The sequence below is a fragment of the Scatophagus argus genome, chromosome 17 (assembly GCF_020382885.2).
Source record: "Scatophagus argus isolate fScaArg1 chromosome 17, fScaArg1.pri, whole genome shotgun sequence".
NCBI classification, from domain to species: Eukaryota; Metazoa; Chordata; class Actinopteri; family Scatophagidae; genus Scatophagus; species Scatophagus argus.
Genome location: NC_058509.1, coordinates 4,158,038 through 4,175,968, shown reverse-complemented (window position 1 = coordinate 4,175,968; position 17,931 = coordinate 4,158,038). Strand labels below are relative to the sequence as shown.

The window sequence follows — 17,931 nt, the reverse complement described above, 5'->3', positions numbered from 1 at the left end:
GTAGAGCTCCACGCACACACACACACACACACACACACACAATATAAGACCCATAGCGTTGAATTACAGTGATGTTTTCCTTCATCTCTTTGAGCATGACGAGTGCAGCTTTTGCTCCCAGCATTCAATTAGCAAAGCAATTTGAACGTGGGCTCACACTGCAAACACAGTAGCCATGTCCACTGCAACAGAGAAATGGGAAGCCCAGACGCAGCTGTGCGACGCGTTCCTGTATTTTTAGTTAGTTTTGGAGAAATGATTCTGTGGACTAGAGAAATAAAGGTCAACAGATTACAGTGTTGTTCCTGCTCAGTACACGAATCTTAAAGGTATTGTGAAACACCACAGGCCGAGACATCTTTGCTCTTGGTCCCTAATGTAGGTCAGCCCACAGAAACGCTGGATCCTACATTTTTCTCATGGTGTCTTCTTGTGGTTGTTTTCCTGCCTGGTAAACAACCACATCTTTCAGACTCTGTTTGGTCGTTTCCGCTGCATGAACTTTCCCAGGGGAATCAAGAACCTTGTCAGTAACTCAAGAGCTAAGCTTGCGTTTTTGACCCAGAGGAACCCAGAACTGAGTTTAGTTCCTGTAAGATGGCAAAAAAAAGAAAGAAAAAAAATCGTCTCTGCCCCACTTTAATGCTTTCCACAAGATCAGGTGAGGTTAGCAGGGCTTGAAGTTGCTGTCTGGTTTAAGCTCGGTCCCGTGGCGATGGTGACTACTATTGACACACGATCATCGGTCTAATTTGCCAAGTCTTCTTCAGTTCTTCGGATGTAGCAGACGGGAATCGGCTAATTAATTAGTAAACGCTACTCATTTCCTACAGGTTGCGTATCCTGCATGTCCAGTTGGTGGAGTGGCTTTCTGCATAAGGCTTCATTCAGTCCTTAACTATAAAACCAAACCTGAACCCTGAAGTAATCTGTTAAATAATGACACGCCAAGTAGCAGCTGCACTTCCTGATGTCTAACAGCAGCAGCAGGTCAGACCCCTTGTACTTTATCCCAGCTGTCCCTTATTTCTCACTTGTACACTTCCTCTGTTCGCTCCACGCACACACTCACACGGACACACTACGCACACCCTCCATCATGTTTGACCTTTGAAAATACAGGAGCAATAAGAGCACTCAGAGGAAGAACGCCGTCTTCTTTCAGCTCGGTGGACTTATGACTTGTTTTGGAGAGCAAAGATTGGAGAGGATGTGCCGGTCAGTCAGTGTGTGTTTACTCGTGTATCTTACGTGTTATGGTTGCTGTGGAGACAGTAGATGACATGTTTATTTAATATCATGCTCCAAGGTCCCTTAAAATAGCTTTGAGATTCCACAGCTTGATGTGTTTCTGAATTATGCAGGATGTTTTGAGGGGACCTGTAGACAGCGGAGACTTGATTTAAGAGTCACGGGTGTCCCGACTCCGGCTAACATTTATTTTCATTATTGATTAAACTGCACATTATTTCCACAATTAATCAAAAGTGTCAGCTTATCTTAATTTCCCAGAGCCCAAAGTGATGTCTTCAAATTGCTTCTTTTGCTCAACCAGCAATCCAAAGCCCAAAGGCTCTTCACAAAGTCTCTTGACATTTTTCCTCGAAAAATGACTGAAACAATTAATCAATTATCAAAATGATTGGCACCTAGTTCTGTTGCAGTCAGATAATCAATTAATCCACCAACTGTTGGAACCGTGCTGTCAGATGCAGTTTGTTGGACAAGTATGGGATGTGAGTTTCCACTTTTTAACAAAGTGTATTTATGATGGGTACTAGTACTGTATTATTAACATATTCATATATCTGTTATGTTATATTGTAGTCTCAGAATCTTGCACTGCTACAGACCTGCTCTCCTCTGCATGCACAATGTAAATTAACTAGAGGTCTGAAATGAGACCAGCAGCTACATATCACATAATGACTCAGCACAGCTGGACGTCCAGCAGTGGTTTTAGAGAGACAGGGAGAGAAAGAAAGCTCAAAACATGCCCGAGGGTTAAAAACCATCATTATGCAGCAGCGGCGCGGCTAAAGATAGCTGATGCCATTAAGCTCTGCTGCTCAGACTGAGGGGAATGAGTCTTAACCAGGTCAGAGACAGAGAAGAGAGTCCTGTCCTCACACTGCGTCTCTGCGATGCACAGACGCTGGACCGTCTCGCAGCTCACAGACCAGCCTGACGAACCGACGGAGCAAAGGCACCGAACAGCAGCATCGAGTGTCGCTGTGACGGTCCTCAGGCGTTTGTCACGTTTGAACACGAGCGTCAAAACAGCTGAACTCGATGACGCCACAAGCATCTTTGTGAAAAACCAAATGCTGATATCACAACTGCTGTTGGTGAAGCGTTCAGTCGATTAGTCGATTAACTGATTAATCATATGGAGTAGGAGGAGCTAATTTCATGCTTATAAATCAGCTTCCTTTTGAATGAACAGAACATTTACTCCATTTAATGTATAAAATATTACAGTGTTGTTCCTACATACAAACTTTTTTTTTTTTTTTTGATTAAAGGACTGAAAAAGGTGAAGCCCATGCAAACATGAGAAACTAACAACCATACAAAGTTTGGATTCAGTGAAACAGGTCCAAACATACCGTTTCAAGTTCTGATGGCGTGTGACACTAGCGGAGGGCGGCGGAGGGCGGCGGCGGCTGAAAACTGCACTGCAAAAGAGTGCAGACAGCAGCTTGAATTAAGGTCATTTCGGATTCAGGGCCAAGTTTGGGTAAATTCAGCAAGTGTGGTGCAGCATTCTGAAATTGCTGAAACGTTTACTTGACTGACTGACATGCTGGACACGAGTCACTCCGGTACTTCGGTACTCTGGTACTTCGACTTGTTCACCAACATACGAACAAACGAACTCCATTTTCAAGAGCAAAGTGCTAAACATTTGCCAGTTCCAGCTTCTCAAAGATGAGCATTTTATCTTTTTTAATGTATTTTTAAACGTAATGTCTTTGGGTTGTTGGCTGTTGGTTTGTCGAGATGAGCTATTTGAAGATGTCACTTGCCAATCTGAGAATCTGCAATTGCTTTTTTTGTTGTTCTATTTTTCCTGACATTTTAAACTGAACAATTAATTGAAAACTCGATAATAGAAATAATCACATTATATAATTTGATCTTATCTATACAGCTTCATGCAAACATATTTGCTGCTTATAAAAATCCCAATCACCCAATTTATTCTGATTAATTTAATTTTTTTAAAAAGATACTTTAAATTAAGGAATCTTTCTCATCTTCACCTTTTTTTGGAAATACAATAAATGATTGATATATGCTGAATGATATCCGCTGTGCTCCCGTCACTGGAGGGACAGGTTGTACCAGAATCCGGCCTTGGCGGTGCTGCACGCTGTCGTCCCTGCTGGATTAACCTGAGTGTACTGGGGGCTGTAAGAGGCTTAGTCCACTCTGTCTCCCGCTCCCTCGCTAAAACCTGTGACGCACCTCACTTTTCTCTTAGTCCGCATGTCTCTCATACATGCTGCTCTACATTTGCTGTGCTTTGTACAGTTTTGAGGTATTGCACTTTACGTCTGTATTTTCATTTTTTGTGCTACGTCATACACATCTTTGATTGCAGATATTGTGCTTTCATCTATGTGTATTTGACAGCTGTCGGTTACTGGTTACTCTGCAGATTTATATTATTAACACAAAATAACCTGACTTCCAGTGAAGGGAAATCTTAATGCTTCAGCACACCAAGACATTTTGGACAATGCTATGCTTCCAACTTTGTGGCAACAGTTTGTTGAAGGCCCTTTTCTATTCCAGCATGACTGTGCCCCAGTGCACAAAGCAAAGCTCCATAAAGACATGGTTGGATGAGTTTGGTGTGGAAGAACTTGACTGGCCCACACAGAGTCCTGACCTCAACCCCATCCAACACCTTTGGGATGAACTGGAACGGAGATTGTGAGCCAGGCCTTTTGGTCCAACATCAGTGTGTGACCTCACAAATGCTCTACTGCATGAATGGGCACAAATTCCCACAGAAACACTCCAACATGTTGTGGAAAGCCTTCACAGAAGAGTGGAAGCTGTTATAGGTGCAGGTGGGGGGTGGTGGTGGTGGTAGTGGTGTCCCACGTGCCCCAAGTGTCACGTGGGACACTTGGGGCAGTTTGTCCACATAGTGTATTATTACACAAAGTAGTTGAGAGTAGCTCCACCTTTACCAGCTCCAAGATTAACACATCTAATAACACAATACAAACACAATACATTCTGAGAGGGGCCGCAGTACTTTTACCTGTGGTACTTTAAGTATAATTTACTTTATTATAAGTTTGAATGCAAAACTTTTACTCCCAACAGTTTTATACTGTAGTATGCAGTGAGCTGCTTTTACTCAAGTAAAACACCTGAATCCTTCATCCCCGACTCGTCGCAGTACATCTGCTCCTCGTCCTGACTGGGTCACACCTCATGACTTTCCCCTCTTTGCTCCTCCACACATGCACGTTTCTCTCACCTCACGTACAGGAATAATCCTCTGACTTCATTCACGGCTTGACTTTTGACCTTGGATATACGCTGCTGTGCTGTACTGTGTTAAATTCACAGGTATTATACATTGACGTGATAATCCCTGACACTTTTGTGCAAATTAATTTCAAGCGCTCACATATGTACCACTGAACATCACAGTCATTCAGCCCACAGTCAGAGGGAGAGGACAGTAGTTACCTTTGAGTAAGTTTAATTATATTCCATCACTGTTGTGCAGGAGGCAATAATGATTTCAGTTACTGGAAGCAGCGCAGTGATGCTTATTGAAGCAACACCAGCAGTTTTTTTTCCCATAAACTTATGAAGGTGGTAGAGACGCATGAAGCCACAGTCTTCTAACTGTCGATCAGCATTAACTGTGTGAAAACTGGGTGTTATTAAACAGTAAATATCCACACTTACATCCTGTGCTGTGGCTGTTTACTTGGCCACAGTTGGTGTTGTGTTGGTGTGTGACTTTGGGGTTTTCCTCCACAGTTTACAGGGATGAGTGTGACCAGCGGGGCTGACCAGATGGTGGCGCTACACACGTCCTCCCAGGATGACGTCCTGCTGTGTCTGCAGCGAGGAGAGCTGTGCCCCAACCAGGATCGAGTGGGCGAACTGGTGGGGACGTTGGTGGACCACTTCACACGGTGAGTTTCGCTAATTGTCCCCCGTGGCTTCCCTCGCCGTTGTCTTTGAAATGGCCAACGTGAGACGCTCGGTAGTTTCAGGGACATCAGGACACTTTGATTCAGGACCTTTAGGCAGCACACCTCAGAGTCGACACAGTCGCTGCTCCTCATCTTTGATGATGTTACCTGGAGACACAACAAACACTGAAGATGAAAAATGTACCATGAGTGAGTTTCCACAGCATTTTGACACCTCAAAATGTGTACGGGATTTTTTGGTGACTCAGTCGGTACTTTGATCACCATCTTTTTGCACTGCGCTGTGTAATGGTCATTGTTTTCAGTCAGAAATCATACGGACAGAAAGACAACCAGCAGGCATAGGACTGATGTTTGGACGTATTTTTTAAAAAAAACACTGGCTGAACGAACGGCTGAATGAGAGGCAGATTTAAGCAGCTCTTCTTCTGTTAAGGTAGAAAGTGCTGCTTTAAGTGCAGTTCGGTTGCCAGTTCTCACCCAAGCAGAACTTGATCATCGCAATCTGTTGTCGATGTTTTTCTTACGTAAGTAATGAGTAAAAGCAACTTGTCTGAAGGACACATATGAGGGTGGAGGACACGTTTGCAGTCTTCTTGGGGAGACATGAACTGCTGTGTGGGCACTGGGCAGTAGGAAAGACGTCCAAAAACTGTCAACTCGATGTTGAAAACAACCTGATGATTCATCTTCTGCATTATCAATCTGTGAAGTATGAACTGATGGAGGCCTGAGGACTGAAAGAAAGCGTACAAGTAACGAACGGCGTGCAGGATGTTTTTTTGGCATCTACTTTACCACCCGACACACCTGACCAGAAAACTTTGTGGCATGCAAGAAGTTGTGAAATAGCACCACTACTTCCTCTATCAGTAGTACTACTTGTCAGACCTGGAGTTCACTAAATATCCTTTAATTACGTTAAGACAAATTTAAGATTTTCCTTTTTGGTCCATCTGATGCTGTTACAGCTTTTTAAATGAAAGTGCTCACCAGTATCCCCACCATACTGATGCCAGCCTGCCATTGCCATCAGTCACTGTGTAGACTAAATTATTTACACATTGTCTTAAATTAGAAAGAAAAGTGTGCCACACATTTCAAGTCCCATGAATTCACCTCTTTAAGTCCTGAAGCTTTGTCTCTTAAACCCGCATGTTCCCCTCCTGATTTGTCATAACCTTTGGATATTTTCAGGTCGCGGTAGTTTCTGGGCATTCGACGCATTGCGATAAGATCAGACAGCTTTTCATGAGAGCAAAACATCATCAACCTCATTAGAAAACTTTCAGCAGAGAGGAGAAATTCATCTCAGTGATTGTTTTTGTTTAGAGAGAAAACATGCAGCATTGGGGGTCTCGGCGTCACATGAACAAACAGCGTCAGACCTCATTGTTTCTGGTCAGAGACCCCAGCTTAAAGCAAGTCTATTAATGCAGCATAACAATTAGGCAAATCATACTCTTGGCATTTGTCACTGTCATAGTTGTCGGTGTCGGCGCCCTGCTCTGAATAACTTGCCGTGAAATGAATCAGTCGCGCTGACATTTATCACATTTATCACTCGGAACCTGATTTGTCGACGCTGTTTATAAATCTGATTCACATCCACCCACATTCGTCTCTGCCAGACTTCATTTGAATGGCACAACCCGCAAGTTTTCACACACGCCAGACTGTTTTGGTTGTGTAGCGTGTGTGTGTTTAGGCGTGCGTGTGTGTGTGTGTGGGTGTGTTGTTGTAAGTGTGGGCCCCGCTGACCACAGCACCCAGTCTGCTGTGATTGGTCTCCCAAAGTATTAATCCTGCAAATCCTGCCAGGACCAAAGTGAGTGACGTAAAAAGAGGGAAACATACAATCGAACGCTCGGCGGACATTTGCTGCAGAATCCACCAAATCTTTAGCGCCTTTTTACCTCAGACTCATTATTTTTTGGGGTTTATTTTGCAAAAAAGAAGCTTTGGGCCACTAATTAAGACTCAAAATTACACACTCACATGATGACAGACTAAACCATCCACATTTATTTGTTTGTTTGGATCTGTTTTAGTTCAAGACTAAAAGACATCCAAGTCCACATTAAATTCACAATAAAAACACTTTCAAACACACATCATGTACACAGAATTTTACTGCCAAACTGAATCTATGAGTCTGTATTTTTGTCATCCAAAATCTGATCAGTATCAGCAATAAAACAAATAAAATCAAGAGAAATTGATTTGCAGCGTGAACACGCTGAAGGGCTGCGGCCAACAGTTATTTTTAGTTGTCTGTAGAATGTCAGAAAATGGTGAAAAATGCATCACATCCGATGAGATTAAGTTTTCTCTCATATGAGACAAAGAAAAACTGCAGAAATCTGAGAGGCTGAAACCTGTTAAAGTTTGGCTTCAGTCCTTTAAAAGGTCCTGACACGATTAATCAATTATCAGAATCGTCCCACGAATGAGTTACTTTTCATTCGATCGACTAATCAGTGAACTGACTAATTGATTCAGATTTTTTCACGTTTTGGTTCATAACAAATGAATCTGCAGCTATTTTGCCAATTGATTTATCATTTTAGTAATCTTTCAAGCAAAAATGCCAAACATCCACTGGCTCCAGCTGCTCTTCGTCATTCGTCATCGTTAACTGAATATTTCTTTTAGTTTTGGATTGTTATTGGTTTTGTTTTTTGGGGTTTTTCTCTTTTTTTTTTAACTATTTTGTGATATTTCATAGACAACAACTGGCCAATTAATTGACAGAATCAAATGTGGAAAACAAAGTCACCGTGGTGAGAGACACTCAGTTTATACAGCACACGGGGCTAAAATGAATGCAGTCTGACACAAGTCTTACCAGTTATATTCCATGAAATGCTTTTGTGGTGCTGTTATGACTTTCTGTTTCTATTATTTATCCACATCGTTTGTATCTGTGAGGGCAGACTATGAAGTCTGTAAAAAAACAAAACAAAACAAAAACAAAATTAATGAGCCTTATTCAAAGTCAAAAAAGCCGGTTTCATGCTCTGATGTGATTTCTGGCATCGTGTAGTGATTAAACATCCAAGCTCATCATATCAACGTCACGTCACTTGTGTTGTTTTTGCTCAGCTCAGAGGCAGACGGCAGCGTGTGTGTGTGTGTGTGTGTGTGTGTGTTCCCTCTTTTTATGAGTGTTTCTGTGTGTATGTTCACTTGCTGATCCCAGATCCCGGTGAGGCTTCTGTGGCTTTTACGAGTGTTAGGCTTTTGGTCTGGGGGCTTGGGGGTATCAGCTTCAGCAGGGTCCCTGCAGCAGCTGCGGGGCTCTGATTCGAGGTGCGTCGCAGAGGAGGGTCCACCATCGGGAGTCAGTTTCAGCCCCCCGCCCGTCTTTGTGCCACCATCTGCGGTGAATGGGAGGGGGGGAGCTAGGGGGTCGCGACCTCCACCAGGCTACTCATCAAAAAGACTCATGAGACAAAGTCAGGGCCGAGCTGTGTGAGTGTGTGAGCATGTGCGAGGGCGGGGGCAGGGTGGGAGGATGACTATACACAAACACACTCCTTCCTTCTGTCAGGAAGCGAGATGCCAGACTCTGAGAAGAATCACGCGCACGTCATTTTAGCCGATGAGCTTTGGAGGGCGGTCAGGGGAGGAAGCAGTCAATGGAGTGATTGTGACTCCTGCTGTGTGGGGGTTTTGCCCCCCTCCACTTCGAACATGAGAGATGTGTGTGTTTACAGTTCGGAGAGCATGCGGTGGCTCGCCGAGTTGAACGAAAGTGGGTCAGTGCAGGCAGCGTTAGAGGCACAAGGTAAAGTCTGACTTCAAAGCCGCTCTGTGTCGACGACGATGACAACAAGCTGTCTGGTTTTTCTGTCATGTCGCATCCGTCTCGTGTTTCCTCGGCGGAGCTCGCTCCTCTTCATCCTCTTCATCTTTCCTGTACGTAAGCCCCCCATCCCCTCATTCCTGTCTCTCTCCTGCTTTCTCTTCCTGTCACCTGAGTCTGAGCTGTCAGCATGAATGAGGCGTGTGTGTGTGTGTGGGGCTGTGTTTACTGACAGAGAGGTTGGTGTGTGTTTTGAGGGGGGGCGGGCCTCATGGACCATCTGCTGGGACAGCTGGGAGAGTATGAGCGGGCTAAAGGCAGGATTTAGGGTATGATCGGTCCCGGCCTTAAAAGATTGACGAGGAGCCTTTACTTAAATGGCAATTTAGGAGATTTTATGATTTTACTGACCAGTGCAGAGAGGTTTCTACAACCAGCTGAATCAGATAAAGACAGAACTGCAGCAGTCACAGCACACAGAAGGAAAGAGTGCGAATGTAACAAGATCAGTATAAAGTGATCCACAAACAAATATCCAGCATATTTAAAAAAAAATGTGCCACAATATAAAGAAGGTTAATGGTGAGGATCATCAGCTTCTCTTGGTGGGTTTCATAACGATCTGTCGTATCTTAGCAGTAGTGTGTAGCTGTCAGATCTTACATACAGATGAGCGTATGTGGTTAATTCAAAATGTTCTGCCATCATTTCCATCAGACCCTGAAATGAAAAATACAAGTTGACATTTAAAGTGCAAATACACGTTCTTATCCTGTGCCACTGAATGAATTGTTTTGTAATTTACTGTGTATAAAAAAAGTATATTTTTGAGTAGTTATATATTACTTTAAGTTTCAGTGACACCAAACCATCATGCTTCACTTGAATGCAGCCTACGTGCTTTAATTCTTAACTACATCTACTGTCTGTTCAATAATCTGGTGGGTTGGAGGCCTGTGGATGTCAGTGGACAAAAATGTGAAATATTCTCGTTTCCAGAAGAACAACTGGTTCACTTCGTGATCTGACGACGTACTGTAGGCGAGTGAGGTTTGGGTGGAGGCGAACAGTTTTCTGTACCTGTTTAACAGATGGTGTCCTGCTCCTGATCAGTGTGGTTTTCCTGAGTCCTCCTGCTCTCTAAGTGAAACCATGTCCCTGAAAGATCTGATCAGTTCGACTGAATCCACATGATCTTGTCAAATACATCAAATTACACAAACAAAAAATGTTTCAACTGTGGTTTTGCTCAAAGTTGACAAAATATGCATAAAAAACCAATTCTATTTATCAACATTAATCGACAATGTTGCCACTGAAGACAATAAAGGTCCTAACCAGACCGAAGATTCAGGACGTCACCTCGGCAAGAAGAAACTGTAATGCATCCATTTTTTCAGACCAAACAATTACAAGGTGACTCACAAAGATGGATTAATCGCTAGCCGTGTAGTTACAGCTCTACCTTCTTTTGGTTTTAGCACAATCACGTAATCTGCTTCCTTCGGCCTGAAAGCTGATCACCGTCTAGTTCATGAAGCAAGACGTGAAGCCGCGTCCTCGACTGCCACGTTTGCAAACTAGCGACGGCACGCTGTCTTGTCAGCATCGGTAGCTCAGGCAGCTACACGCCAACACACATCGTCGTGTCGATTTAAATCTCGTCTGAAATTTCACTCTCAGTAAAAACAGCTTCAGGAGAGTCCAGACTCATGATCATGCAGTCATCTTTCCTCTTCTCAAACCCCCCATTTGTACTCCCCCTCCTCTGCCTCCTCTGGTGTTTTATTTGTTTTCCTCGGTCTCTTCCTCCCAGCCTCTCTCTCTCTCTCTCTCTCTCTCTCTCTCCTTCTCCAGCATTTTCTCTGCTCTTCTAAATCAGCAATTTCAGATATGAATATGGATAGACCTGGGACGGTGTTGCATTAATAACCATCTTCTGGGTCACCCCTCCCTTCCCAGAGAAGCAAGAAATGAGAGAAAAGGGGGGCGGTGGAGAGAGGGAAATGTGACTTTGTTAACCTCAAAGCATATGTGAGTGGTCCTATGATGTGGCTTTAATGACCAGAGACACACAGTGAGCTGCTGACTGACGTCGGAGGACTTGTTGACTTTCCAGTTTGACCTCATTGGACGGCAACAGTTTGTCAGTGAAGTGTCGGCGTGGGCGAAATCGGCCATGTCGATTCTAAATTCACTTTTTAGGTCGTGAGAGGCGTCATCCTAAGCCTGAAATAGCCTCCTCTTCTGTCTTTTTTTTGTCCTCCCTCAGTGACTGTCCTCAATGTGTTCGTCTCTCCATCAGAACAACAGGAGAGCCAGCTTGTGCTCCGGACTGTCCGTCTCGTCCAGCCCGTCCCCTTCTGCTCGCTTTCGGCCTCTTTTTGTGGCCTTTCCACACCGCAGGTTGGACACAAGGCACATGATCATATGGAGAGTAAACGTGGCCACAGCTTTCAACCCGTGTGGACATAAATAGCGTATATGAACACTGACCTATTTCCTCCTCAGTTCCCATAGAGCTGGCAGGTCATGTGCTCCAGTGAATTAGCCGCAAAGTCCAGCCTGAATCTCGCTGTTGATTACAGCCGTGCCTGCATCAGACAGGCTCGCTGTCATCTGAGGCGTGTGATCGGCTGCCATCAGCACGCGTGTGAATAACCGTGACGTATCGCCGTGTTACAGTTCGGTATCCAGAGCTGGCAGCAGATCAGTGTTTTTCAGTGTCCGTGTGTTTAGGTCACGCAGTGAAGTCTGACATATTTGAGATGAAAAGCTGTAAATAAAGAGGTCGGTCAACTGAAAGACTGTTAAAATGAATGCGATGGACACGAGTTTCATTTTTCACCTTGTGATTCAAATTGATATTTACTGCGAAGCTGATTTAATGAGCCTGCCTCAACTTGTAGGTTTTACAACCTCACCAACACCCAAACTGTAGAATACAGTGCAAGTTACTGATTGGTTTCCTGTCTGTGAATACCAAAGCTTTCACACTCGTTCACGGCAAAATCCACTTGAGGTTGCAGACGTGTTCGCCCTCGCACCACACGCCATCAAACCCAGCACAAAGAGTAACTTTTAACTCCGTTCAAATCAGCCTCTGTGATTTGTGTCGCACGCCCGTCGGGTCTTCGGTGACACAAAGTAGTGCGTCCTCGCTGGTGAGCCGCCGCCTGTGGATATAAAAGCGACTTGACAACAGCCCCATTCAGACGGTGTTAATATTACAGGGGGAAGTTTGGGATAAAACATTTCTCCTCCTCTCTCATAATAAAAGTCATCCTTCCAGTGGCATTTTAGCCGCTGGCAAAACCATGTGACCTTCATGACAGGCAGAGGCAGCAGTGGATTTAATGTTGGTGTTTTCTTCCACTAGCTTTTACCATCAACACAGAAAGTTGAGGAAAACTACCTCCACTAAAACCACATCTGCTTGCTGTCTGTCAGTAAAGAAACAGCTAGAGAGGAGAAGGTCAGAAGAACAAAAGCTGAAAAAAGAAGTTTCATGATTTTGGGTGAAAGTGCGAAAAGTGTTGAGAGTTTCAAGCCATGAAGACAGATGCAGAGTTTGTTCTGTTTCTGCTTGACGGCGTTGGCGTTGCTGTGTGTCACAGGTCCAACAGGTCAGATGTCCCGTTTGCTAATGTGCTGATTTTTGTGGTGTGACAGAGAGCATGAAGGGATGGGTGCATTTACCTGGTTGGTGAGCTCAAATGTCAACATGTCTTTGTCGAGAATCGCTTCCGCTGGTCTGATAGTTCGTCTGTCTGCTTTAACGTATGAGTTGATGTTAACGAGCCTCTCAAGTTAAACACAGAAAACGCATTGGCATGTAAAAAGACTGAAAAATACACATTTAAATGCAAATTGTGTCTTAAATCACAGGATCACCAATAAGTTACCTGGAAACCGTTAGGTAATTAGGGCTGTAATAATAACAGGGATGATGACTGACAAATCAGACATACGTGTTCTGGGTGGGAATGAAATCTCAATAAATCCCGTATGATTTGAATGCAGTCACGAAGTAATGGGTAACCAAACGTGGGTGCATTTATAATTTAAGATGCAGAGTCCGTAATTAACACAAATTGTAGTGAGATTAATGTTGGGCTTCAAAATGCTCTGCTCATTTAACACACAGCCAGATTTCACACCCAAAATGTAATTATGGCAGGTAGGCTGATGTTTGTCCCCATTAAAAAACATATTAAAAATGCCAGCAAATATGATTATCAAACCACCCCTTCATACATCATTTCATTACGTTGATCCTCATGAAAGGGAAACCACTTCCCGGGTGAAACTAATCTCACAAGAGGCATGAGTGAGGTGATATGAAGTACGAAAAGGTTTCGACAGTATGGTGGTGGCAGAGAGAGATTTTCCTCATTGCCCACACACTTGCATTAAAACAGGTTGAGGAGGAGCTGATTTTCTAAAGACGTCCTGACGGCGCCTCTCGTTCGGATGTTAAATCTCGGGGACTTTCTGTTCGGGCGTCTCAAAGCCTCCTGGGTGCACTCACAGAGTCGACCGCTGACCTTAAAAACTGCCCCAGCATCAAAAGGCCTCTTTGTGGATTCAGTCGACGCACACGTGCAGCCTTAAAATCGACCTCCGTGTCCAACAAATGGATTCCTCAGCAACATTTTCACTCTTCACAACGCTCTCATGTTTTGGCTGCTTTCTGGTGTTGTCGCTCAGCTGAAGATGTTTTGATACGATGAGTTCAGCCGTCGCTGACAGCTGCGTGTCCAGCGACTCGCCCTGGAGGTGGAACAAATGATCCTGCCGCATTAAAAATAAAATAAAATAAAACAAACCCTGACAGCGTTCGACCATCTTTCCTCATTGATAATCGATTTGATGAGACCCTTCTTCACCCGCTCAGTCGCTGTTAGACCGATCTGATCTTATCTCACAAACGTGTCGGTGGTCTTGAGAGAGAATTAGGACTCGCGCATGATGACATGCGTTTATGATTCAGGCCGTGTGCCTGTAAAAGACCACTGTGTGGTTACAGTATGACTCATTTTTTTTCCCAGAATGCCCCCTGAGGCGACTCAAGACGCAGGGTGCAGCTGGTTGAGATAGGCCCACTGTTTCTGATGACGGTGATGGTAATTATAATGGATGAGGTCGGTGATGATTACCACCATGACGCCAGAGCGAACCCTGTGGGTTGGTCTGCTCCCCCGTCTGCCTCGCCGCCTCACACCCCTGAGGATGAGTGGCCATGGCCCACGCTGCCCCCCACCTCCCCGATGGTGGGGCTGTAGATGCTGCTGTTGCCCCAGCGATGGTTGCCAGGCAGCTGGAGAAGTGCTAATTTAGATTACAGGGGAAAATTGCAGGCTTTCGTTAATTAGGTGTCGAGTCGAGTGGATGGGAGAATATGGGGCTGTGGGATGGAAAGCTACAGGTGAGCTTCCCTGTAATCGACTTATTCTTTAAAGGAGAAGTTCGACATTCTGGGAAAAGCGCTTACATAATAAATACATCATCGCTGTTCACAGAAACCAAATGTGTAAAATGAAGCCAAAACAAAACTGAAATACTGATAATTTGCTTTGAAGCAAATGTTCTTTGGTTGATCAGTTTATATAACTAAGATCAAAATCACACAAGAAACATCAGAAATCTGACACAGTTTTAATGTCATAATCATCTGCAGAATCGCAATAGTCTGACCTTAAACCTCAAAACTGGTGTTAGCAGCGGTGAAGGAAAGAAGTGATCGGATTAAAACAGTCCAGAGGACACATTTCTCTTATGTTGTATGTATTAGCTTCCTAAAAAAGCAAATCAACAAGTCCTCATAACTAAAAGAAAAACAGGTCATTCATTACTGCCATCCAACACAAGTATCACAAACCCTCTGAGGGTTACAGTAAGTTTAGGTGACTAAAACGTCCCGGTTGAGGTCAGGGAACGATCGCGGTCTTTGTAAACCATGTTGATTGCTGGTTTGAGAGGAGATCCACACCACAGACAAATTGTGCACCAAACCCTCCACCGCTCCCAACCTCCTTCCTGATTCCACCTTTGCTGTGAGATTCACACAGTTAATGGGGAAGCTTGTTGTGAAGATTTACAGAAACGGCGGACACTGATGAAGTTTTTGACTTTGACAGCCGGAGGCATAAATTCTGCAGCGATTAAACAAAGTAGCTTCCATTTTGGACTGTAACGGCTCTTGTTTATCGCCCAGCTGCCTCTGAACAGCAGCGCTCACATGCAGAGCAACAGCCATATTTAGTCTGCGTGCGGACAGCCTCGGCCTCCGCAGTCCCCACAGCTCCCGCTTTGCAGCAACAGAAAGCTGCCCATAGCTGCACCACAGGCCTTCACAGCCGATCATCTGCTGTCCTCAGGCACAGCCGCAGGCTCTTCGGCACGCCCCGCTGGTGTCGGCTTCGACTTGTGGTGGCTGGCATGACGAGATCTGTATCACACACACACAAATCCAAACCGTGGGGAGGTCAGTGGGTTTCTGTGTCGGGTTTGTCAGCAGGGAAAGGACAGCTGGTTTAGGGGGTTCAGCAAGGCGGGGTCTGAGGTGGACGAGTGGCCTGCAAGGCCACACCTGTTGGAGTGACTTGAACAGAGACACAGATTTGGAAACATGCAGTCAGATTCTTTTAGTACTAAAGCATATAATGTGGCAGCTTAAAGAGACTGTTGTTTTGGACTTGAAAAAAAATATGTAAACAAAAGTACTGGAACACACCTCTTTATTATTGAATTCACGTGTGGTATGAAGCTGTTTTCAGTGCTCGGCCCCTGACTTCCAGTGAAGGGACATTTTGGACAATGCTATGCTTCCAACTTTGTGGCAACAGTTTGTTGAAGGCCCTTTTCTATTCCAGCATGACTGTGTCCCAGTGCACAAAGCAAAGCTCCATAAAGACATGGTTGGATGAGTTTGGTGTGGAAGAACTTGACTGGCCCACACAGAGCCCTGACCTCAACCCCATCCAACACCTTTGGGATGAACTGGAACGGAGATTGTGAGCCAGGCCTTTTGGTCCAACATCAGTGTGTGACCTCACAGATGCTCTACTGCATGAATGGGCACAAATTCCCACAGAAACACTCCAACATGTTGTGGAAAGCCTTCACAGAAGAGTGGAAGCTGTTAGAGCTGCAAAGCTGTCTGTGTGTTTACAATGAGACATCAGTCTCTGTTGGTGTGATGGTCAGGTGTCCCAATACTTTTGTCTCTATGGTGTACGTTATTGTTATTTATCTCTATTGATATGCAGCTTGAGTCTTATCGTAGATGTGTCCTCACTGCATATTCATTTCAGGGTTGACTGCACAAATAATCAGAGGAGACACGTTAACAGAGGATGATTACGTATTACGCCAGATATACTGAGATCTGTCCAGTCTGCCTCTGGAAAGGAGGCATAAACGCAGCATGGATGAGATTTACAAGAGCTGCAAGGGGATCGCTTGAGTGGGAAAAGAAACATCACTGATCACTTCAATCAAAACTAAAGTGGTTAGGCTCAACAGTGAACACAATATCTGATTTTTGTGCCGCAAACAAATAGTCAGGAGATGTTTAATGGTACCTTTAATTGGTTTAATTTATCTTTAGCAGTAGGGTTAACTTGGCTTCCTACTGCCCTGTGAGCACACTTTATGCTGCACTACTAATACATAGTTAATTACTAAGCAGTATCATTGTCCAGTGTGTATTTAATGCATATTTAGAGTTTGGATTACGGTGCCAGCTTAAGTCCTGTCTCCATTCTCAGGTTTTAGTTTATCTGTCTGTTGCACTTACGTAGTGTTTGTCCCTACTGTGCCAGACCACACTGCCAGCACTATTGCGTAACATCTAAAAAATTATGTAATGTGCATGAATTAAACTCACCTTGAAGTGGGGCTTCATCTGCTGTGATTTTCAGCCATGTTCCTGAAGAGGACCAGTCAGTCAATCAGTCAGTCGGGGTGGGGGGGGGCACGGGGCACAGCACACACACCGTTATGCTGGGTTGTTCTTGCCAGAGCAGGCAGAAGCTTGCCAAGTTGGCTTATCAGTCACATTATCAACATTCAAAGGCGTCCACAAATAGCTGTTCAGCAAATGTTCTGCATCTGCTTTTTGAAGCCGTCACGTTGGGTTCAAACAAAGTGCCTCCACTGCTAGAAAAACCCGAACCCACCAACTTGGACACTTTCACACAAAAAATGTCCTCACAAGCAGGACTATCAGCCACAAACTCGTGGTCCCCTGGGCCTCGGGGTGTGGCGTGGGTGGATACAGTGTGAGGCCCTCTGTGTGCGCTGCAGAGACCGAGACATGTGCTGGCCCAGCTTGTGTTTGCCCGAGCCGCGGGGTTGCCGCGGCCGGGCTGAGGCTGCAGGATCCCCACGGGCGGAGAGGAAGCAGCAGCTTCACAGTGGATCATCTTCAGCTGACGGTGCAGGGCCACACTTCCCTGTCAGCAGGGGGATTGGGTGTGTGACACCACAGCACCTGCGGTCCGTCCGGACGTAACGGCGACCGGTCGAAATCATCCAGTGGCAGAATGAAGTGATCGATAACAAGCTCTGTTTAGTGTTCATTACTCATATCAAATGTCATATCAAATAAATCTCACCTTGAAGGGCTTCACCTCCATGAGGAGCAGTTTTAGGGCCGAACGCGTCTGTCATGAACCTGGTCCTGCTGTGACTGATAATAATAAACAACTCATAATTGAGTCAAAGATGCTGTGATAAAGTTAAAGATGGATTTGGCTGAATTTCTTTCAAGTTGTCTACAGATGCCATGATTTTATGGTGGAATCTTTTTGATGATCGTGCAGTAAAAATCTGACACCATGACAGCCCTCGCTGAATAAAAATGTTGCCTGTGTTTGGTTTTAATGACCACCACATTAAAATGTGAAAACGTAAAGCTTCAGC

General features: G+C 44.7%; 1 protein-coding gene across 2 annotated transcripts in view; it reads left to right on the top strand.

The window, feature by feature from the left end:
• myo1g (myosin IG) overlaps nt 1-17,931 on the top strand; it is a 37,686-nt gene that overhangs the window by 18,797 nt on the left and 958 nt on the right. For both annotated transcript variants that reach the window (XM_046417446.1, XM_046417448.1), the window contains one exon: nt 5,017-5,174. In XM_046417446.1, coding sequence (XP_046273402.1) covers nt 5,017-5,174 — 158 coding nt within the window. The remainder of the gene's footprint in view (nt 1-5,016; nt 5,175-17,931) is intronic.